We start from the raw sequence: 25,622 nt of genomic DNA on the forward strand, positions 1-25,622 counted from the left end.
TTAAAAAGTTGGCTGAGCAAATACAACAATGTATCATAATAAAATGCAAGTGGCCCTTAAACATGAAAATACATTATCATGTGTTAAAAAAAATTGTCCAGTATTTTTCTTAATCTTTAAAATAAACCTACCATTTTGATCTAAGATCTAAAGTGATCAAAATGGAAGGGATTTCTTTTTTATTTTATTTTTTTAAGTAGGCTCCACATCCAGCATGGAGCCCAACATGGAGCTTGAACTCACAACCCTGAAATCAAGACCTGAGCTAAATTCAAGGGTCAGATTTAACCAACTGAGCCACCCAGGTGCCCCTAGAAGGGATTTTTTAAAAAAATATTACTCCTGGGGTGGCTGGGTGGCTCAGTCAGTTAAGTGTCTTCCTTTGGCTCAGATCATGATCTTGAGGTCCTGGGATTGAGCCCCATGTCAGGGTCAGCAGGAAACCTGCTTCTCCCCTCCCCCTCTGTCACTACCCCCTGACCCTCTACCAAATAAATAAAATCTTAAAAAAGAATTACTCCTGTGCAGCCCCAGTGGTTCAGTAGGGCAGCCCCGGTGGCTCAGCAGTTTAGTGCTGCCTTCAGCCCAGGGTGGGATCAAGTCCCACAACAGGCTCCCTGCATGGAGCCTGCTTCTCCCTCTGCCTATGTCTCTGCCCACCCTTCTCTCTCTCTGTTATTTACTTATTTATTTATTTATTTAAAAAAAAAATTACTCCTGAAGTACAATTCAAACCAAAGATTTCCTTTAATCAGTATTATGAAATATTTCAGTTTATTCTTTGATCAAAGTCAGAAACAAAACTTGCATGTCCCAAAATCCTCCTCTCACTTAAAATCTCAGCTGTCAATTAAGTATTTTAGTTCACTGTTAAAATAGTTTCCTTGAAAGTGCCCTAAATTCCTAAATTTTGAGATTAAACATCTTTATATTGATGATCAGATATTATGTACCCAAAATTGGTAACAGTTTTCAACTGGTTTCCTTGCCACCAACCTCTCCTCACTCCAACCTCACCTCTGGCGTTGCCAGTTCACTTTCCAAATGAAGTCATTCCTTTACTTAAAACACTCAGGAGTTCCACACTGCTGAACAGCAGCCCTTCCCAAATGATTTTTTTTCTAGTACATAAACAGGAAACAGGTTTCTCTACTGAGCACTTAAGAGTCAAATGTTCGTGTGAACCTCTACCTTCTTCCCCAGAGAAGCTTTTGAGGCTTGGATTTCCCGAGAATATCCTCTGACAAAGCCTATAGCCTCCACGGTGAGCTCCCAGCTCCCAGCACAGCAGACACAACGCAGCATAACCTTCTTGGCCTCCCAGTCCCAGGCCCTTCACACACTGAGTCTTGCTCCCTCAACTCCAGTCGAGTTCTCTCAGGCTGCTGTCCCTGAGCACTTCGTCCGCTTGCCTGTAAACTTCAATTCACCCTCCAAAATTCAGTTCATATGCTACCACTTTTGCAAAACCTCCCTTTCACCTCCTCCTCTCACCAGGGAGGCTACATGCTCTGTCCTTTGTGATCCAGTTACTCTTCATGCCTATCTTTATTACTTACATCACAGCATTAACATGTCTCTCCCCTGCTCACTAGGCTCTAAGCAATCCCCTTCTGAATCCCACATCTCCCCCTGCCTCGGCAGTATCTGAGGCATGGTAGGCACACCAACATCTGGTTGACTCCATGAATGATACGCAGGATAGAAAGCCTCCACCATACCATACCACAGAGGAAATACTGAACATAATCTAAGATACATCAGTCTGTTCAATGAAAAAGCATTTTTTGTCTGTTCTTCTTATATATTATAAATACATTTCAATTTTACAGGAAGTTCAGCAGTTATTTCTGTCCACTAATGCATAAGAGAAAATTATAAAATTGGGGGCTTTTGAATATGGAAATAAATGGCCTGGAATCTATAGAATTTGGGAAAAAAATAGTAATTCTTGCATCTGGTGCAAACATGTCTAGAACTGAAGGGACAGTTTAATGCTTTCCCAGTTTCAACAGAGCCAGAATGTATTTTTATTCTTGTTTACACACATTTTATACTTCTAATGATACATTTTGTAATTTCACAGACAATGCTTTTCAGGATTTAAGAATATATTTTCCTAAATCATGCATTGTAAATCAAAATTTCAAACTAGTTAAAATATTTTTTTTTAACCACCTTCCCTTTACGTGCTAATACTATAGTTCACTAACAAGTAGTAGAGTGCTCTGCTTCCCGCAGTTCCTCAGAGTATTTTTATTCCTCTGCCTGCTGCAGCAGCCCGCAGTATGTTCTCAACACCACGAGGCAGTGAGTGTTTACATCATTGGCTTCTGGATGCCAGAACTCTAGCCAGAACTGGTATCGGCATGCTCACCTCCCACCATGGGCCCCAAGCAGCCCCGTTAGCATGTACTCATAAAAACACGGCTTGTGCTCACTTGCTCTCAAGAGCAGTCCTTGATGAACATGCTGTCAGAATGAATGATGGAATGACACTATTTTGGGGCACTTTTAAATTACCCAGACTTTTCAGCTCACAAGTAAGATCAGCGCGCTAGGGTGGGGGAGGAGAGAGAGGCAAGAATGGCACAGTTAGGAGTCTGGACATGTAATTGTAAAAGCTAAGACCACCCAGATAACTCATCCAAAAGTCACTAAACATTACTTCAGTTTTTAAGCTCTGTATTATAGTCTAGTAAACCTTATCTTTTCTAATCTTAGCAAAATTCATTTGTTGTAATCTCCAATATTTCAATCAAAGCTAATTTCATTATAATCATGGCAGATTTAAAGCTTTCAAGATAAACGAAGCTGGTATTGATCTGGATGGTAGACTTTTTAAGGCATCACCTAAAATTAAAGCTGAAAAGGCATGTGACTGCCGTTCTAGCAAGATTTCCTTCACTTAAAAAAAAAACTAAACATATCTAACACAAGTATTATATTGTATGGATCCTAGAAGCACTTTTTGTTTTGTTTACAATTTAGTATCTCTAAAATCATAGTATATCTTAGAACTGATAGCATGTCACAATCTGACAGGTAGTGTTATTTCTTCTTTTAATACAAAGTATAAGATAGATGAAATTCAATAGGAACTAAAGAAAACAAGTACAGAGAAAAAGCAGTTAATGTTTATCCTTCCTAAAAATGAATATGCTGGAGAAGAGATCTGGTTAATCACAGTTAGAAAAACCTGCCAAGGTGTGTACTGTGCGCTGTAACACACACAGCACGTGAGGACAGGATGCCAGCCTCCAACCGCCCCCCTGCCCAGACAAGCCACTCCCACAGACTGCACACCCGGCTCCTCCTCCTCAATCATCTACACTCATCGCCTCCTCTTGGAAGTTTTCCAGACACCAATGTTTGTCCTTCCTGACCCAACCTGAGACAGAGCCTCCTATTCTGCTCTGACAGACTGTGGCTATTTCTAGTGCCACATTCTTACGCTAAATAATGGGTGTTTTCTTGATTACATCCTCTACTGGAACAGTGTTTGTGATTCACAGGAGAGAGGTGTAACCCATTACCAGGCTTTGAAATCATCTAAGTGTGTCTCAAGCTGTATTTATACTTATTATTATTTGTTTAACCTAAAAACCCCAGAACTACCATAAGGCCAGTGAGGGCAGGACTAGCGTGCTTGAACTCAGAGCCTGAGTGCAATGCTGGACTCCTAAATGGTGCTCAGTGAATGAAGACAGGTCAGCAGGCAGGTAACTATATAACCATACGGAGTAATCTGAGAGTTCACTTTACCCTTACTTTCAAGGACACTGGAGCTACATAAAGTCAACTAATCAGTAATAATCACAAATTCATATATCTACAAACATCTATATATATATACTTTAACATTTTTACAAACTTGGCATTTAAAGGATGTTCCTGTCAGTCCAAAGAAACCAAACAAAGCACAAATTAGGGACGTATAAGACATAAAATAGGAACTAACTGCAATATACATATGTATTGAATCATCACTCTGTATATAATGTTATACAATGTTATATATCAATTATACAATGATACAACATTCTACACCTCAATCATATCTCAGTAAAGCTGGTGGAACAATGATGCATAACAACAACAAAAAAGGAGCTATCCTATAATCAAAAAGTCAGATAATAACCAAGTGTTGATGAGGATGTGGAGAAACTAGAACTCTCATGCACTGGTATGAGAATATAAACTGGTATAGCCATTTTGAGAAACCATTCAGCAGTTTAAATCGTTAAACACAGATTTATTACCATCTGATCCAGCAATTCCTCTCCTAGTTACCTATCCAAGTGAATAAAAATATATGTCCATACAAAGTCTGGTATGCAAATATTCATAAGCAGCATTATTCATAATAGCCAAAAAGAGGAAACAATCCAAACGTCTACTAACCAATAAACGGATGAGGTATATCATACAATAGAATATTATTCAGCCATAAAAAGAAGCAAAGTACTGACACATCCAGGCTGCAACAAGGATGGACCTTGAAAATATTATGCTACGTGAAAAAATTATGCTTACACAATCACATATTATATAATTCCATTTATGTGAAGTGTCCATAACAAGTAAACCCAGAGAGATAGAAACTAGGGGAAATAGACTGTAAAGAGGCACAATATTTCTCTTTAGGGTGAAATAAAAGTTCTAAAATTAGACTGCACTGATGGTTGTACAACTCTGCAAATTTACTATAGATCACTTAATTGTTTACTTGAAATTGAGTGCTATGGTATATAAATTATACCACAGTAAAGGTAAATGTAGGACTACACACTTCCAGAAAAGGAAATAAGGAATTCTGCTTATGCAATACAAAGAAGCTTGAAATAAGTCAAATTTTATCATTGGCTCTATCACTGATTTTGCTGTGCACCCCCTCCTGCCTCCCTGGGTCACAGCTTCTCCTCAGTAGTTCAGGAGACAATGTGGATAGGATATACCAGTTAGGACAACGTTTATCAGACTTTGCTGGCCCTCAGCCATTCAAATAAAACATTAGATGCCTTGGCCCACCAACCCCACCTATTTCCGTATCTAGTGGAAAAGGAACACAGGGACAACAAAGATAACTGAGGAGAAATAAAATGATAAAAGCTATACCATACTGCAGTTACTGCAGGTAATAAATAACTCACCTGGTAGCTTATAAGTAAGCAGTTCATAAAAGCCATAGAAAGCACCACCTGGAGTCAGAAAACCCTTTCAAGTTTCCTAACAGGCTGTGTGCCCCAATATGAGAATCAGCCTCAGCTCCCTTCCGACCTAACATATTGTAACACTGTTCACCGATTCACCAATTTAGAAACTCAGAAATGTTAGTGCTGTAAGGAAAACTAAGTCTAAGATCTCCCCTTGAATGCCTCATGCCACTTCCCTAAATTAGCCTCTCAAAGACAGAAAAACAAATGCCAGGGAGCCCTTCTCTCCTCCCCCCTTACCCTCCCCACCCAGAGCAAGGAACACAAAATCAGACAGACCTGGGAGGTACTCTTGACTCCCTTCTCTCTCATCCTCCACAAAGAACACATTAGTAATACTATGGATCCTAATTTCAAAGTATACCCAGAATCTGATTGCTCTTTTCCATTGCTACTACCCTGGCCCAACCCACCACTACCATTCAGCTGGACCTCTGCAAGAGCACCCTAATTGGTCCATATTTCTACTTCTGCCATTCATTCAGTTATATCACTTCACCTAATACCCCCAAGTGGTTTTCTACCTCTCTCAGAATAAATTCCAAAGTCCCAAGTCCTGTCTACAAGGTCCTACATGATCTGTATCACACAGAACACCACTTTGATCTTACCCCTTACCGTACCTCCCTTCATTTTCCTGCTCTAGCCACAGTGAAAGAACATGTTTTCACTGTTCTTCCAACAGAGCAAGCCAATTCCTGCCTCAGGGCCTTTGCACTTATTCTTTACCTAGACCATGCTTCCCTCAGCTATTAGCATGGCTGTATTATTCTCTTCTTTCAGGCCTCTGCTCCATTGTCACCTTATGAGAGGAGCTTTCCCTAATCAATGTATCTAACATAACACTAGTCTATCACTCAATCTTTTTACTGTCCCGCTTTTTCTTTTCTTCTTAGCACTCACCACCAATCTATATTTATGTTTATCCCCTGTCTATTCCTCACTGCTCCCTAAGAACAAAAAATTTACTTAATTCACTGCTGTATCACTACTGCCTGCAGTTGTGCCCAGAATATAGTAGGCACTCAATAAACTTCTCCAGCCATATATATTTTTTTTCAAAAAAAATAAATAAAAATAAAATTTCTTTTTTCAATAGGTTGGGTTATGAAGGACTCCTGCCTTATCATCAAGGTCTCTATAAAAAAGACTGCCAGTATCATACCCCTCTAATCAGTGAGTTGATCCACATCAGAGAGAAGGGAAAAGCTTTTTGAAAAACGTTAGCATGAAAGTCAGGAGTCTGTACACATGTGACACTTGGCAGATTTCACTCAAACCTAGAGATGCATGGACGTCCCTTGCTAAAGCCTTCCCTCTTTCCACAAGGTGGCACTGCAGGGTATCAGGGAGTGAGTTTTCCCTGCCCCTCCAAAATTTGGGAGGAATAAGATTAACTCCATAGAAAACAGAATAGTTTAGTAAAATCATGTTAAGTTCAATTTCCAAAACTGGGGTTTGCATTATTCTAGGAAAAAAACAAAACAGAATTGCCCTGTGGAGAGCAATGAAAAAATTTTCTAATCAATGAGAAGTATAAAACTGCAAGAATACATGTTAACCCTTTTGAGAGGGCAAATACATGTAAATATTTGAGTAGCATCTATTCAAAGTTAAATATCCAGGGATGCCTGTGTGGCTCAGTTGTTTAAGTGGTTAAGTGTCCGACTCTTGATCCCAGTTCAGGTCTTGATCTCAGGGTTGTGAGTTCAAGCGTCACATTGGACCCTACCCTGGGTGGGGAGTCTACTTTAAAAAAAAAAAGTTAAACAACCATTATAAATTAGATCCTCAGTAACCATATCAATTCTGTTTAGCTCAAATTACTGTTTTTGTTTGGCTTTAATGATTTAACATTTAGGGCACCTGGGTGGCTCAGTGGTTAAGTATCTGCCTTTGGCTCAGGGCATGATCCCAGAGTCCTGGGATCGAGTCCCACATTGGGGTCCCTGCAGGGAGCCTGCTTCTCCCTGTTTATGTCTCTGTATCTCTCTCTGTGTCTCTCATGAATAAATACAAATTTTAAAAAATGATTTAACATTTAAAAAGCATATATTCCATTATACAAAAATTCCATCTCACCAATTTGAACAGGTAAAATCTAAGTCATACGTTATTCCTGGAAATACAAAGTACACACCTTAGCTTCCCTTAACTGAATCTCTTCAGTATTTAAAAGCATATGCATTTAAAAAATACATAAATGCATATGCATTTTAAGGAAATCTGTCTAAAACCATGTAGAAATACAAAATTTCATGGAGCTTAACCATTACACTTAGATATGTCATTACTATCAGATGAAGAGGTGATGCAGCTGACCAAATTTAGTCTATTCACTAAAATTTAAAGAATCCTCTACAATAGAAAAAGGGCAGTATCAACTCTGAACTCCTGTTGATCAATGTTGGGAATCACTGCCCAGAACAGTTGCTTTACTGACATTGTCCATGTGAATGTTAGGGAAGCAGAGCAAACACAGATTTTCAAACCACAGGCTATGACCTACTAGTGGGCTGTAAAATCAATTAGTGCCTCAAGGGCCAGTTTTGGTTTCTAATGGAGTAGAACAGAGCAATATAAAACAGTGTTAAGAGAACAAAATGACAAACCACAGACTAGGAGACATTATTTACAAAATACGTATCTGATAATGGACTTATATCCTAAATATACAAAAAACTCTTAAAACTTGGTAATAAGAAAACAAACCAATCAAAATATGAACCAAAGGTCCTAAAAGATCAAATAAGACATACAGATGGCAAATAAGCAGAAAAGATGCTCAACATCACAGGCCACTAGGGAAGTGCAAATTAAAACAATACTGACAGGCAGCTCTGGTGGCTCAGTGGTTTGGCGCCGCTTTCAGCCCAGGGCATGATCCTGGAGACCCAGGATCAAGTCCCACATCAGGCTCCCTGCATGGAGCCTGCTTCTTCCTCTGCCTCTCTGTGTGTGTCTCTCATGAATAAATATTAAAAAATAATAATAAAATAAAATAAAATATAAAATAAAATAAAACAATACTGACACCACACACCTATTAGAATGGCCAAACCCCAGAACGCTGACAACACTAAATGCTGGTAAGGAGGCAGAACAAGAGCTTGGTGATGGGAATGTAAATGGTGCAGCCACTCTGGAAGGCAGCCTGGCACTTTCTTACAAAACTAAACATACCCTTACCATATGATTCAGCAACTGAGCTCCTTGATATTTACTCAAATGAATCCGACACTTACATACAAAAACCTACACAGCAATGTTTATAGCAGCTCCATTCATAACAGCCCAATTTGGAAGCCACCAAGATGTCCTTCAGCAGGTGAATGGGTAAACAACAGTGGTCCATCCAGACGGCGGAATATTATTCAGTAATAAAAAAAGAAATGAGCTATCAAGTCACAAAAAGAAGAATTTTTTTTTTAAAGATTTTAGACCTAGAGGAATCTTAAATGCATATTGCTAAATGAAAGAGACCAGTATGAAAAGGCTACACACACAAGATATATTTCAACTATATGACAGCTCTGGAAAAGTGAAACCTATGGAGACAATAAAAAGATTAGTGGTTGCCAGAGGTTTTGGGGACAGGAAAGGATGAAAAAGCAGAGCACAAAGGACTTTCAAAGCAGTGAAAATACTCTGTATGATAGTGTAGAGTGGATAAACATTGCACATTTGTCAAAATCCACAGAACTGTACATTACAATGACTGAACCCATGTAAACTATGGCCTTTAGTTAATAATTTATCAACATTAGTTTGTCAATTACAACAAATGTAATACATCAATACAAGATGTTGATAATAGGAGAATCCTGGGGGCACCTGGGTGGCTCAGGTGGTGAAGCGTCTGCCTTGGGCTCAGGTCATGACCTCAGGGTCCTGGGATCCCTGAGCCTCCCTGCTCAATGGGCAGGCTGTGTCTCCCCTCTTCCTCTCCCTCTCCGCCAGGCTTGTGTGCGCTCTCTCTTACTCAAATAAATAAATAAAACTTTAAAAAAAATAATAGGGGAAACTAAGGGGACTCAATTTTTCTGTAAACCTAAAATTTATCTAAAAAAAAGCTAGGGGGAAAAAAAAGCTAGGGGATCCCTGGGTGGCTCAGTTTAGTGCCTGCCTTTGGCCCAGGGCCCGATCCTGGAGTCCCAGAATTAAGTCCCGCCTTGGGCTCCCGGAGTGGAGCCTGCTTCTCCCTCCTCCTGTGTCTCTGCCTCTATGTCTATCATAAATAAATAAACAAACAAACAAATCTTTTAAAAAGTAAATTAAAAAAAATAAATTAAAAAAAGCCTATTTGGTAGCCTGGGTGGGTCAGCGGTTTAGTGTCGCCTTCAGCTCAGGTCATGATCCTGGAGTCTCAGGATCGAGTCCCGTGTCGGGCTCCCTGCATGAAGCCCGCTTCTCCCTCTGCCTGTGTCTCTGCCTCGCCCTCTCTCTCTCTCTCTGTGTGTCTCTCATGAATAAATAAATAAAATAAAATCTTTAAAAAAATAAAGAAAGCCTATTAAAGTAAAAAATGAAGTAGTACATGATTACACATGGTAAGTGTTAGCCCCTGAAATTCCAACTACATACATTTACCAGATGCATATGTGTGTGTGTGTCTCTAAGACTGAATCATCCTGTAACAGGTACTTAGTGTGGGTCATGGTCCAAGAAGTTTATAAATGAAATACTGCTCTCACGGCCTGATGACACCAAGCTACATGAAAAATCACTGCATTGCCATCACTATTTCTCGGTGCTTATTATTAGGCACGATATGCACCTCACACATTCTCAATTCTCACATCAACTCTGTAAGACAGATACTACTCTTCATTTTACAGAGTAGGGAAAGGAAGTGTGCAGAGGTTAAATAACTTGTCCAAGGTCACTGAGCTAATTAATACCAGAGTGGGAGGTGACCCTGGTCTGACTCCCAGGCTCTGCTCTGAACCACTACTCTAAACTGCTCAGGACAAAATACAAAGGGAAAGAGCAAACATTTTAATAAATACCTTCCTACTTATACTTCCCATTATTTAACAATTACCATTTCTCAATTAACTAAGTTTTATCTGTTTATGTCTGAACATATCTGAAATGCAAAATTAATCATTATATAAGAAAGTCAGAACAAAGAATCATGCATTTTTTTCTAATTAATCAACTAACTGTAAAAGTATGTGGCTAAAACCATATAAATGTTCTAATTATATTTTCTTAAACTTTCAAAAATTTACATTAAGTATACCCCAAATTTTCAGAATAAGATTTCTGTCGATAAATTTCTTTGTAAAATTCAAGAAAATATATTCCTGTATGTATTTCTTAAAACATATCTATCTACTCCTAGGTACATATCCAACAGAATTAAAAATCTGTCTTACACAAAAACTTGAACAGAAATGTCTACAGCAGCATGATTCATAATAGCCACAACATGTAAATAGCCCAAACTGATGAATGAATAAATCAATGTGGTGTAGTTATAGAATGGAATACTACTCGGGCAAAGAGAGGTGTAAACTGAGTGATACAACATAGATGAACTTCAGAAACAGGATGCCAAGTGGAAACAGCCAGATACAAAAGTCACGTATTATATGATTCCATTTACATGAGGCATCCAGACCACACAAATCTATAGAGATAGAAAGTAGAACAGTTTGGTTGCCCGAGGATGGGGGTGGGGGAAAAAATGGGAAGTGACTATAAGGGGTACAGCATTTCTTTCTGGGATGATGAAAATGTGGTCAAATTAGACATGGTGATGGCAACCCAGTTCTGTAAATATATAAAAACCACTGAACTGTACACTTTAAAAGGGTGAATTTTGGGGCTCCTGGGTGGCTCAGTCAGTTAAGTGTTTGCCTTCAGCTCAGGTCATGATCTCAGGGTCCTGGGATCAAGCCCCACATGGGGCTCTCTGCTCAGTGGGCAGCCTGTTTCTCTCTTACCCTCTGCCCCTCCTACTGCTTGTGCTCTCTCTCAAATAAATAAAATCTTTAAAAAGGGGGGATGATTCTTATGGTATGTGAATTATGTATCAGTATAGTTATGTAAGGGAAAAACAACACATCTAGCTATGCCAATTATCCAACCTATAAAACCTATACAATCAGTAAAATATTTTTATCAATGGAAATAACTTTAAATGAATACACTATCTCCTTGTGTATTTTTTTCTCGAGTAATAAACATTTATAGTTGTATAAAGTTTTTGTGTCTGTTAATATTAAAAGTACTAATTCTTTTGTCAGTAGGAAAAAGAACTTAAAATAACAAAGATATTTACCAAAATACGGTTTCTGAAGAACACTTTTTTTTAAAGCTTTTGTTTATTTATTCATGAGACACACATGAGACACACAGAAGGAGAGAGGCAGAGACTTAGGCAGAGGGAGAAGCAGGCTCCATGAAGGGACTTGATTCTGAAACTCGAGGATCACACTCTGAGCTGAAGGCAGTTGCTCAACTGCTGAGCCACCAGGTGTCCCTGAAGAACACTTTAATATAATCATGTGTATAGATACACCATAGTCAATTCTATTCATCTCATGATACAAAATCACAATACAGTTTGCAAAGGAAATGCAAGTCCAATAATAATTCTTTTTACAAATGACTATCCATTTTCTCTTTCAGATTTGAGCAAGCTCTTGAATACCATGATCCTACTTTGAATTTGTTTATAATACTCCAAGTCACCATTCTCAAAATGTTTCTCATCTTTAGAAAACTAAACAAAAGTGAAGTTTGGAAAACAAAAGTCCCACTACCTAGAGATTATCTATGCCATTTACAAAGGGAAAAATACTTAAATAGATGTCCCTTGGGCTTTGTGGAATCTAAATCCAGGCACTAATGACATGAGCCATGATAAGACCTCCTAATGAAATAAGACAGACCACCGTTGTTCCAGCAGAGTGATACAGTAGATAAAGTTTCACCTAATTCAGTAAGTTCCATGGAAGAAAAGTTCAGTGTTAGCATTGTTCAATAACTGTAACCAGGATCTAGAAATCACCATGAAAAGGAAAACTAAACATTTACTAACCTCCATACAAAGCCTCTCATAAAAAAGATTGCCTAAGCTTTGTTAGCAACTTTAAAAACTGAAACCTCAGTATTTTAAGTTTTCACAGTAAATGTCTTGCTCATATTTTATGCTTAGAAAAACTGCTTGTTGGAGGTAGGGTACATACAGTGCTACAAATTTTTTTTTTTTTCGAATTCTGCTAGTATTGACCTATTTTATTTATACTTTATTTTTAAGATTTTATTTATTCATGAGAGACAGAGAGAGAGGCAGAGACATAGACAGAGGGAGAAGCAGGCTCCCCTTAGGAACCCAATGCGGGACTCGATCCCTGGATCCGGGATCATGCCCCAAGCCAAAGGCAGATGCTCAACCACTGAGCCACCCAGGGATCCCTATTTTTATTTTTTTAAAGATTTTATTTATTTATTTTTGCAAGAGAGAGAGAAAACAACCACGAGCTGGAGCTGGGGGGTAGAGGGAGAAGCAGACTCCCTGCTGACCAGGGAGCCCTATGCAGGACTCAATTCCAGGACCTTGAGATCACGACCTGAGCCAAAGGCAGATGCTTAACCAACTGAACCACTTAGGTGCCTGACCTATTTTATTTTTAAATTTTGTTTAAAAGATTTATTTTAGAGAGCAAAAGAAAGTGTGCACGCACGGGGCAGAGGGGCAAAGGGAGAGAGAATTTCAAGCAGATTCCCTGCTGAGCATGAAGCTGGACATGTGGCTCAATCTCATTACCCAGAGACCATGACCTGACCTGAAAGCAAGAGTCAGAAGCCTGACTGAGCTACCCAGGTGCCCCAAGTATTGACCTATTTTAAAGTTTATCTATCTAGGGATGCCTGGGTGGCTCAGTGGTTGAGAATCTGCCTTCAGCTCAGGGGCTCAGGGCATGATCCTGAAATCCTGGGATGGAGTCCCACAATGGGTTCCCTGCAGGGAGCCTACTTCTCCTTCTGCCTGTGTCTCTGCCTCTCTCTGTCTTTCATAAACAAATAAAGTCTTAAAAATTTTTTTTATCTATCTGCTCTCTATACCCAATATGGGGCTTGAACTCATGGCCTTGAGATCAAGAGTCACATGCTCTTCTGAGCCAGCCACGTGCCGCTGATATTAATATAGTTTAGATGCTTAAAATAACGCTTATGACAAGATACTTCACATAACAGGACTTCAACATGTTATTGATAAGAATATTATTTCTGCGCTTGCTATGTTCATGGACATCCTCTTTGCCTACCCATATTCTATCATTTGATTCTCCCAACAGGCCTAGGGAGTAAGGCACTAAGATGATCCCGTCACTGCAGACAGACCAAAGGACTGCCCAAGGCCACATGACTAAGAAGTGCCAGAATGTCTGACCCAGGAACATCTGACTCCAAAGTTTAAGTTACTACTCGAATAGTTTAAGAACAAAATAGTGCTAAGATTCATAAACACTTAAAACATAGACACACACCACTATTCAAGTTCTTCATCCTGATGAAAGTATAAGAAACAATCTTTATCCAAAAGTTATTAGATGAGGAGATCCCTGAGTGGCTCAGCAGTTTGGTGCCTGCCTTTGGCCCAGGGCGTGGTCCCGGAGTCCCGGGATTGAGTCTCACATCAGGCTCCCTGTCCTCCATGGAGCTTGCTTCTCCCTTTGCCTGTGTCTCTGCCTCTCTTCTCTGTGTCTCTCATGAATAAATAAATAAAATCTTTTTAAAAAGTTATCAGATAAGAACATAAACTCTACTTTTTATGATGGAAGAACTCCCTTCATAATATAATTTACATGCACCTTTGCAAAGCAAAACACTGTAAATATGAATTTCAGGGTACACTGTAGAGATTCATTATAAAACCCAATGTGAATGTACTCAACAGCTTAAACTGCCTCCAGGCCAAAAAAAAAAATCTTACTGAATAAAGGCTAAAAGGAAAACTTTAGTGCCTTCCCACTCATGAATTCACCTCTTTTATGAACTTGCCTTAGGTTCATTAAGCTGTGGATTCATGAAGATTCACCTGAGGTTTAGGTCCGCTCAGATACTAGAAAAGCCTGTATGAAAACATGTGTACAATTTGCAAAAATTTCAACATGATTCCTTTTGAAGACAAAATTAGGTATTCTATCACTTAATTAAAACATCAGGCTGCATAGGAGTTTTGTTGTTATTATTATAAGATTATAATTTTTTCTAAACAAAAAAAAAGATTATAATTTTTATGTTTCCCAACAATAACAATAATCTCTATTATGGAGAATGACTAAATTTCTGAATGTTAAGATTGTCAGGAAGTTATGCATTTTCACAAAGAGAATGAGCATTCTCTCAGCACCTACTAGACAATCATACATCATATTTATTTATTTTTAAAGATTTTATTTATTCATTCATCACACACACACAGAGGCAAAGACAGGCAGAGGGAGAAGCAGGCTCCATGCAGGGAGCCTGACGTAGGACTCAATGCCAGGACTCCAGGATCACGCCCTGGGCTTGAAGGCAGTGCTAAACCATTGAGCCACCTGGGCTGCCCAATTTATTTTTTTTAAAGAGAGGGACAGAAGGGTCAGGGGAGAGGGAGAGAGAATCTTTTTTTTTTTTTTTTTTAAAGATTTTATGATTTTATTCATTTATTCATGAGAGACACAGAGAAGCAGAGACATAGGCAGAGGGTAAAGCAGGCTCCTCAAGAGAAGCCTGATATAGGACTCAATCCCTGGACCCTGGGATCACACCCTGAGCCAAAGGCAGATTCTCAACCACTGAGCCACCCAGGCATCCTGAGGGAAAGAGAATCTTTTTTTTTTTTTTTTTTTTTTAAGATTTTATTTATTTATTCCTAGAAACAGAGAGAGAGAGAGAGGCAGAGACACAGGCAGAGGGAGAAGCAGGCATCATACAGAGAGCCCGACATGGGACTCCAGGATCACGCCCTGGGCTGCAGGCGGCGCTAAACCCCTGAGCCACTGGGGCTGTCCGGGAAAGAGAATCTTAAGCAGACTCCATGCCCAGCATGGAGCCCAACTCGGGGTTTAATCTCAAAACCCTGAAATCATGACCTGAGTAGAGTCAGATGCCACATACGCCAACGGTTTCAATCCTCATGGCAACTTAGGGACCTCAACTAGGGTATCTCTAAGACAGCAATTCTCTCCCTTCCTCTCTGGGACCTATACTTGGGCAAGTTTCCAGGGCTCATGGTTATTTTATATCCATCTCTCTTGCCATTGCTGGTTCAATAAACACTTGACAAAAAAAAAATGTCTTTTATTCCACAAGTATTTACTGAGTGCCTACTTTGTGCTGGAGATTCAGTACTGACAAAACAGACAGGGTTCCTACACTTGTGGGGATTTGATTATAGTCTGGAGAAAGAGACAAAATACATAGATAAAAAATATAGTATGGTGGGTGGTGATATATACCTTATGAAGAAAAACCAAACAGGCAAAGGAGACTGGGAAAAGGACAATTTTAGGGCTACCCAGGTGGCTTGGCAGTTTAGCGCCGCCTTCAGCCTGGGACCGGATCCTGGAGGCCCCGGATTGAGTCCCATGTCAGGCTCCTTGCATGGGACCTCTCTCTCCCTCTGCCTGTGTCTCTGCCTCTGTGTGTGTGTGTGTGTGTCTCATTAATAAATAAATAAAATCTTAAAAAAAAAAAAGGACAATTTTAGTTTTAAATAAGGTGTTAGAAAAGGCCTCACTGAAGGTGAGAGAATAAGTATGCAGAAAGCCTGAAGGAAGAGCATTCAGGCAGAGGGAACAACAAGTGCAAAAGCCCCAAGGCAGAAGGAATGCTTAGTAAGATCCAGAATCAAGGAGTCATCTTGGCTGGAGCAGAGAAATCAAGGGGAGAACAGCGGGGGATGACAGGTAAACTACTAATTAGGCTTTTGCTCAGAGAGAGATCAGAAGCCTTCAGAGGGCTGTGAGCTAATAAGTGGCATGTTTTACGATAACAATTTGCAGGCTCACTCTGGCTGCTTTGTTGACAACACACAGAGTGGGGAAAGAGCACAGAAATAAGACGACCCCTCAGGAGGCTAATATAAGAATCCAGGAGATAGTGAAAATCCCAGAGGTAGCACAAAATAGAAGCTGGGAGGACTGGGAGTCTGTTGATAGACTGGACATGCACTGCAGGAGACAGAAGCTGGGCCATGGAGAGGAGGCCAGCTAGGTCTGAGCCAGTTCAGCTGTTCAGCTCTCCCATCAGTGTCCATCCAATAAAGCCTCTCTTTTCTAAGATGTTAGAAAGCAAGAGTTGGTTTCTTGCCACTTACAACCAAAATTACCTTAATTACTAAAATGATTGTCATTTTATAAATGAGAAACTTGAGGTATTCAAAGGTTCAGCACTCACCAACTAGTCAAAAAAAAATCGAAGTGTTATAGTTCTATATTTAGTAAAATATCATCTGGAAATCAACTACTCAAAAAAAAAAAAAAAGAATGAAAGGAAGGAAAGAGAGAAAGGGTTCAGCACTCATCCAAGGCACCACATATGAACACAAGTCTGATGGGCTCTGCAACCTGCACTTGCTCCAGCACACTAGATGGCCTCCCAGGCCTTGACTGGTCCTCTACCCGCAAGCAGGCACAGAGAGCTTAAAACTACAATGAAAATAGAGGCAGTAGGGAGGGAGCAAAGGTCAGCAAGAATACCAGCTTCAGGTCCAACACACCTCCAGGCAGGAGATGCAGGGATGGTCCAGTAATGAACTCCTCTCCTCTCCCTCCATCCTACAGGATCAAGAACTACAAGGAACTGGGTTTGGCAAACATAGGGAAGTCTCAGCTCTGTACCAAGCTGAAAGCTCTGGCTGTTTCTATCCAAAGAGAAGGGAAAATGTAGTTCAGATTGACAGATCATCTTTCCTTTAGTCGTATTGTCTTCCCACACCATCACAAAATAGTTTTCTTTCCCCTCTGATCTCAAAAATAGTTAATGTATTATTGTTGGCCAAGCACTCAGGATGTTCTCACAAAGATCCATATTTCAACAAAAAAATAAAATACCATGTTTCCCCAAGGTAACATTCATACCAGCCCTATTAAAAGCATACATTTTAAGCTGCAAATTTGAGATGACAATACATAAGGACCTCACTTTTTTCTTCAACAGTCACTAAAGTTGTTTGAGAAAAAAAGAAAAGATAAAAAAAAATTTTTGGTAATTTGAGTTATTTTAGTTAAGTGACCACTTGCTTCTTAATCCTTTCATAACTATTCAATTAAACGGGACATGTGGGATCCCTGGGTGGCTCAGCGGTTTGGCACCTGCCTTTGGCCCGGGGCGCGGTCCTGGAGTCCCAGGATCGAGTCCCACGTCGGGCTCCCGGCATGGAGCCCGCTTCTCCCTCCTCCTGTGTCTCTGCCTCTCTCTCAATCTCTGTGTCTATCATTCATGAATGAATGAATAAATAAATAAATAAATAAATAAATCTTAAAAAAAAATAAAATAAACGGGACACGTTGAGAGATTCAAATTTAAGCCATCATAGAGATCAGTTGTCAAATCTTAGAGCCAGAAGGAACCTCATCTAACCTCCATTCTTCCCCATTTTACAGATGAGGAAGCAAAAGCCCAGAGAAGGAAATAATTTGTCAAGGTTAATAAATCTTCTGAGTAACAAACTGAGACTGAAATCAGGTCTCTTGATTTTCAGCCCAGCAGGCTGCCGCCCTCTCAGCAGTTGATCTCGTTACATTGTTTACATAATATTAAATGAGAATGTCTGAAAAATGTCTAGTAAGAAGTCTGACACAATATTCTCTCAAATCTAATTTCCTCCCTGTCTTATTTAAATACCTGATACCAATATTGGGCACTGAAAAGGTTAGAAAAACCCCCAGGACTTTTGAAATCACAGAAATGAACTAAAATTAAGTCACAAAAGAGAACCATGAAACAAAAGTGACACAGGGGAGAAAGAGCACAGAAATAAGACTCCCCCCACCTCAGGAGGCTAATATAAGAATCCAGGAGATAGTGAGAATCCTAGAGGTAGCACAAAATAGAAGCTGGGCGGACTGGGAGTCTGTTGATAGACTGGACATGCACTGCAGGAGACAGAAGCTCACAGGAACACATAATCGAATGCAAATTATAAAGGGTAACTGATCATAAAATAGACCTATAATATGCTTTGAAAATATTTTAAGAGGGCTCCCTAAATTAAATATTGATGGGATCCTGGAAGATATAAGTGATATGATTTTGTTAAAAATAAGTCAGTCCAAACCATTCAAACAGGATATAATTGAGGTAACCATGTAATTAGAAACCAAACATGGCCACTTTCAGTGAAAAAGAAGAGCTAATAAGACAGACTGCCAGGACAATAGGCAAAAACCAAGACCTTCCCTTGCATATCTGATGTATGGGAACCCAACATGAGTCATTCCTGAGAAAAAGTACATTGTTTCATACGCAAGAAACTCCCAAGACACAAGTATCACAAAGCAACAAATCTTTCAAAAATTAGGTCTAAGAGAAAACAAAAACCCATGGAATAGATTCCGCCCCCCACCCCGGAAGATTCATTCCAACTATCCACTGGCAGATGAAAGGCAAACCTTATAAGATGACCCACCAATCCTACTTCAGAAAAATAAAGGATTGTCTTATACTTCATCCAAGAGGAACAAGGAAAAGAACCATTTATGACAAGCAAGTGAAAGAGGTTCGAGCATTGTCCTCATTTTACGGAGGAAGCAGGGTCAAGAGAGGCTTGATAGCTTGGCTCAAGGTTTGATTCTAAACCTAGGGATGGGGAATCCCTGGGTGGCTCAGAGGTTTGGCACCCGCCTTCGGCTCAGGGAGTGATCCTAGAATCCCAGGATCCAGTCTCACATCAGGCTCCCTGCATGGAGCCTGCTTCTCCCTCTGCCTGTGTCTCTCCCTCTCTCTGTGTCTCTGCCTCTCTGTGTCTCTCATGAATAAATAAATAAAATCTTTAAACAAACAAACCCAGGGATGACTCCAAAAGCCTCCTGTACCACACTGCCCATAGTAAAGTCCCAGGTTCTTTGGGATAGGCATCATAACTTGGCAGGCCACCTCTCTCCCAGCCTTGAAGATGTGGCAATGTTTTTATTCTCAAGGAAGAATGAGGGGAGGGGATGGAGAGGTATTCACGTGCACCTGGCACACTCAGCCCAGCTGCAGATTTTGGCTCTTTTACCCAAGGACAGCAAGAAGTCATGGACTGTGAGGCATCTGGGCTCCACATGATAACCAATATCCTACCCTGAGGAATCAACTGACCTTGTAAATTAAAACTGTAGAACCCAACTTCAACCTTCACGGATTTTTATGGCCTTCTTTCTCCTTAGCTGTCAGTAATGGCATCTACTTACTGACACTCACCATGTCCCAGACCTCATGAGTTCTCTATGCATAATCTCATTCAATCCTGCTGGAATCCTGGAAAGTTTTTGTTCTTTTAAAATTATTTTTTGGGGTAGCAAATAAACATATAGTTTTTTTGAGTCTAACAACAGAGGAAATGAAAAATAGTCCCCCCAATGACCTGCACCTGAAACAACTGGTATATATTCTTTCAGATGTTTTCTACAGCACAAAACTCTTTTCTTCTGTTCTTACAATAAGACCACAGTAAGGAGAATGTTGGTTTTTCAGCCAACACTATATTTGGGGCATTTTTCCATGAGAATACACACAGTTCTATTTCACTTTTTTTAAAGCTATATATTATTTCCTCTACATGGCTACAGCATAATTTATTTAGAGACAGGCATTGTTCCTTTCATTTTACAAATGAATAGATGGCGACACCTGGGTGGCTCAGTGGTTGGGTGCCTGCCTTCAGCTCAGGGCGTGATCCTGGAGTCCTGGGATCAAGTCCCATATGGGGCTCCCTGCATGGACCCTGCTTCTCCCTCCATCTATGTCTCTGCCTCTCTCTGTCTCTCTCTGTCTCTCATGAATAAATAAATAAAAATCTTTAAAAAAAAATGAATAGGAAAGCTCCTCAGGTTATGTAACTTGTCAAAAGTCACACGGCCATTAAGTGGCAGGGTCAGGGCCAAAACCAGGCCTGATTCTGCAGTCTGCATACTCAAACACTCCTGCCCCACAGCATGCCTATTCTGTGAGTTTCCATCAGCTGGACTATGAACCCTGTGAAGACAGCAAATTGGTGTTTCTAAGTCTCCAGTGCCAAGCATTGTGTCGGCATATAATAAATGTTAATATCTATTGTATAATTATCTGCTGCATGTCACTTGCTTTGTATTATGTTTATCTTCCTTACTATTCCACTCATATCCTTCACAGTGCTCTGGCATGCAGTGGGGCACAACCATATCTGTTGAAAAGTACATGCCCAACACCCAGCATAGAACTGCCCCCTACTCTCAGCCTGGGTCACTTGGCTTCTTCTCAATCTCAGAATTCATGTGTGACTTAGGCTCAGAGCCCACTTGCTTCCCTTGGGGCTTTCCTAACAGAGGCCTTTCACACAAAGACCTCTCTACTCAGCTTTAACCTAACATCACAAGAAGTTAGCACTAGAAAACAGTTATTTGTCTGACCCTTCTTATTTTGTAGTAACAGAGATCATAAACCACGGTTTTACCATAAACTAATAAGGCTTCAACCTACAAGAAATTGAAAATTTCAATACAGAAGGCACTTAAGTATAGATTATGCTGGGTACTACTTGGGGAGGGAGACAAGACATGAAAGCAGTGATCTTATCAACTAAAGATCTACAGGTTAGGGGATCCCTGGGTAGCTCAGTGGTTTAGTGCCTGCCTTTGGTCCAGGGCGTGATCCTAGAGTCCCCGGATGGAGTCCCATATCGGGCTCCCTGCATGTGGCCTGCTTCTCCCTCTGCCTGTGTCTCTGCCTCTGTCTCTCATGAATAAATAAAACTTTAAAAAAAAAAAAAAAGATCTACAGGTTGATCTGAGTCTGAAAAACCCGAGAACCCTGAGTTTATAGTCTTATCCTGCCTGACTCCATGGCAGCATAGAATTTTGACCGTGGTAATTTCTAGCACCAGATTTCTCCTCTATTAGCCAATACCTCATAAACTTCTAGAAACAGGTTCTTCTATGTATCATTAACCATAAAACTTCAGATTAAAAGACTTTAATAACAGTTTTTGCATAATAAAAAAGCTGGCAAAATAAACACAAAAGTTCATTTTTCCCATTAGTCATAGAACTTAGCTACTTTGACTTTACTCCCAAAAGCACAAGCAACTATTACTACTACTATAAAAACACCCCATTTTCTCCTCCCAGTTACACTGTATAAGCCTTAGAATCTAATTACTAGCAACTCTGCAAAAGGAATAATCAGAAACCAATTGGACCATAAGGTATGTTCTATTAACAGTGATATTTGAGGATCTGTTCAATTTGTGAAGTCAACAGCCACATGAGATTAGAATTAGGCTCTCAGGTTGGCTTGTTTTATATTAAGATACTGCAGTACAAGAGGCCAAATCCCATCTTGTGAAGCAAAGTGTTACTCTGTACAGAACACAAATGGGACACATTTACAGAATCACTCATTCACTTATTTAGGACATTTTTACAGAACCCAACCTGGCCATGGGTCAGATGCAGGGCACACACACTGGACATCTCCACTGTCACTGAACTTGGAGACAGAAGAGACAGCAGGAAACTAGAGTGGGAAACTGCAGAGTGCCATGAGATCCTACGCAAGGGCTGCCAGATCCAGATGCCAGCGTCAGGAAATACTTCCCAGAGGAAGCAACATGTAGGCTGAGACAAAGGAGTTAGCCATGGAGAGGAGTGGAGAACGGGTATGGGAGCCAGAAAAGGGGCAGATTGTTTTCTAACTAGAATTTGTTTAACTGTCCCTTAGACTGGACAGGAGGGTGGGATGTCAATCAATGACATATTAAAACAGCTGTGATTAAGAACACCCCCCCCCCCAATCAGGCACTGACATTTAAATACCCATCCCATGGGGCACCTGGGTGGCTCAGTAGGTTAAATATCTATCTTTGGCTTAGGTTATGATCCTGGGGCCCTAGGGTCGAGTGCCACATCAAGGTCCCAGCTTAGTGGGGAGCCTCCTTCTCCCCTTCCCTCTGCCTGCCGCTCCCTCTGCTTGGGCTCACACTCTGTCAAATAATCTTAAAAAAAATAACCATACCATAATTTGGTTATGTTTCTAGTTGTGCTTTACTCTACAAGGTGATAAAAGACTCCCTCTAAAATGTCTTACACTTTCTAAATAATAATCTTTTCACATTTTGGTTTTACTTTTGTTACTCTTCTATTTACAAATAATAGTAATAAGATAAAATTCTCAAAATAATCCACTGTTACAATAGACCAATGGAAAAAAAAAAAAAAACCTAGGTAGTCTCCCCAAACACAGTAGGGCTGATAAAGTACTTCTGAGAGAGTTTAATTATAATACTAGTAAAATAATCCTTTCACATTTTCCTAATTATAATCCCAAATTCTTCAATTATTAATTACACTATTTCTGTGGTTGTTGAGCAGCCTCAATGTTGCAGCAAACACGAAAGTTACTCAAGACATCAATTAGAAAGTACTCTCACCAAATTGCAATTCACATTTTTTTTCCTCACTGTGAAAACCTATTAAATGCCTATCTGAAGTGAAATAGTCTCCAAAGCAAAAATGTCTTTAAAAGGCACTGAATTGAACTCATTTAACATTTTGGAGATGATAAATATTTTGGGGATAACAGCACACACCTATACTGCTTAGTATATACCAGGCATGTTGGAGGTTCTTTATATATAACAGCTCATTTAGTACTTACAAAGCCCAATGAGGTAGGTTCTACTATCACTCCAATTTTACAGATGAGGATACTGAGACCAGACACATTAAGTAATTCATCCAAGATCACATAGGTAGGTTGGAAATGAGACAGTTGAGATTCGGAGCCAGACTGTCTGCCCCCAAATCCATGCTCCCTAATTGCTGCAATATATTGTCTCTTGATAGTTTTTCTCAAATATAAAAAATAAAAATTAGTAAATAAAAATTACTACAGTAAAACACCAACCACCTATAATCCTGGAGGAATGTTTTCAATAGTATTTTGAGTAGCTGAGGTTCTAATCCCCTTGTCTGAGCCAAAATCCGAAACTGTGCCTGTCCATGAAATGGCCACTAGCCAGCCCCCCGCAGAGCTACTGAGAACTTGTAAAGTGACTAGTCCGAAATGAAATGTGCTGGATGTGTAAGTATGTTCTGAATTTGAGAGGCTCTGTATGAAAAAAGAAATGTAAAAGTAACTCACAAATAAGGTTTTAATATTAACTACATGCTTACATAATTTTGGATACAGTGAATTAAATTATTAAAATTAATATCACTTATTTCTTTACAATTTTTTAATGTGGCTACCAGAAATTTAAAAATCGCATTCTGGCTCACATTGTTTCTATTGGACAGAGCTCACCTAAAAGCACCCAGCCGCTGTCTGCATCACTGATAGTATTTACTTTTCTGGATGACTCAGTCATCAGAAGGAACTTTAACCACCGCCCTGTATGTAATCTGTAATCTGTAATTGTGATATCTTTGTTGTTGACTGAAGTCAGGATTCCCGCCCTAGGTTGTGCTTAAAGTGTGTCTCTGTAGGGTTTCCAGCAGTCTGTGTGTCCACAGCTCCACCCTCCGACACAGCGTCTGAGAAAACCGGGTAAATCAGGGTCATGCAACACAAGAGTGAAGGAAGGCCTGAAGAGGGTCCCCACGCACTGGCTTCAATGCTAGATTCTTCAAGGACTATTCTGACTGCACAGAGGCCTTTTTCTGCTCCAACTACCTGACTCCTCCCATAAGCTCTGGACACTTAGTATCGACTATAACTTCAACTGGAGCACTTTACAACTCAGCTTAAAATCCTACAACAGTTTCAGCTTGATAAGAGGAGTACATTCTGGAGACAGGGTGATGGTTGCTCACCACTGTGAGTGTCCTTAGTGCCACAGAACTGTATACTCAAACATGGTGAAAATAAAAGTTTTACTATGCTAGGTCTATTTTACCACAACTCTAAAAAAGAAGCCCTCAACAGTTTCATATCTTTCTCAAGATCAAGTTCAAGATCTTACGCAGGTCACACATGGCCCTCTGAATCTGACCTGGACCCACCTTTCTAGCCTCCCTCACTTCACCCAGCCTCCTGCTCCACGCCATCGCCCTCAACACAGCTTGCAGACCCAGATCTCAGCACCCTGCACCTGTTAAACCCTCCACCTAAAAGCTTTTATCTGGCATCTCTATGCCTCTCCTGCATCCTTGGAAGTTCCCTCAAACATCATCTCCTCTCTGACATCCCAAGGCTGAGGACACTCCTCTTGTCACTGTGCTGTGCTGTACGTACCTTGTACTCCGCCACCCTTACAAGTTTTATCTTTCTGGAATGTCATTTTTGTTTATTTGACTGCTGCCCACTGCAAGCTGACAGCAGGGCCTGTGCCCGGCCCTGGTACAGAGCCAGCATATAGGTGATGTGCCCTAAATGCTTGTTGAGGCCATCCAGTGAGCAAATACTTACTGGATGCCTATCAGAGGTAGGTAACGTCCCAACCACTGGGGATACTGCAGTGGAAAAAGAAAACAAAGCCCTGCTTTCATGGAGACTCCACAAAGAGATGCCAGGTAGACATAAGTACTATAGAGAGAAAGCAAGCACTGTAAGGGGAGGGGTATCTTGTACAGGGTGGCCTGGAAGGTGCCCTCTAAGTAGAGACCAGAAAGAAGGGAGTAACTTTTCAGCTCACTGACAGAACACCAAATGAACTCAATCTTATTCTGGTTCTAAACCGTGGTCCAGAAAACAGAAGGTACTGGAAAGAAGGCAAACTTTAATTTCCAAGAAAAGCAAACCAGTAATCCCCTCTCTGTCCTAGCAACCTGATAGACTTCGACATTACTACCTAGTTCTGTCAGCATGAAGAACACGAGCATTCTACCTTGGTGGGATAAAGTGCACTTATGGTCCTTTTCTGACTGATTCCTGCCCACCCTGAAGCCTTAGGTTGCTAGAGAAAATTTAAGGGAACATTTATTGAGTACTTATTCTGTATATTAACAGAATGGTCTGAGCATTTGACAATCCTCACAACAGCTTTTTGAAATATACTGTTATTAAACTCATTTTAAAGAGGAAAATAAGGCAAAAGAGGTTAAATAATCTATCTGAAGTCACGGACTAGCAAGTGGCAAAGCTAGAATGTGAAACCTTGGCTCTAGAGTCTAATCTGATAACCACTATGTTATCCATTTCACATATATTTCCTATCACAAAATACTCTTTGTTTCTACTGTTGGGTTTGTTTTCTTGTTAATCTTAAAACTGTCAACT

The 25,622-nt window shown here is 40.1% G+C and overlaps 1 protein-coding gene across 4 annotated transcripts in view; it reads right to left on the reverse strand.

Annotated features, from left to right (window-relative positions):
• PPP1R13B (protein phosphatase 1 regulatory subunit 13B) overlaps window positions 1-25,622 on the reverse strand; it is an 88,820-nt gene that overhangs the window by 52,855 nt on the left and 10,343 nt on the right. For 2 of the 4 annotated variants that reach the window (XM_038545837.1, XM_038545836.1), the window contains exon 1: window positions 1,192-1,320. The exons of 1 other annotated variant lie outside the window; for it this stretch is intronic. In XM_038545837.1, the coding sequence (XP_038401765.1) occupies window positions 1,192-1,305 (114 nt within the window). In that variant the 5' untranslated portion in view covers window positions 1,306-1,320. Of the gene's footprint in view, window positions 1-1,191; window positions 1,321-2,441; window positions 2,463-25,622 lie in introns of those variants that run through there. One more of the 4 variants, XM_038545839.1, reaches the window with a different exon arrangement.

This window comes from Canis lupus, chromosome 8 (assembly GCF_011100685.1).
Source record: "Canis lupus familiaris isolate Mischka breed German Shepherd chromosome 8, alternate assembly UU_Cfam_GSD_1.0, whole genome shotgun sequence".
NCBI lineage: Eukaryota > Metazoa > Chordata > Mammalia > Carnivora > Canidae > Canis > Canis lupus.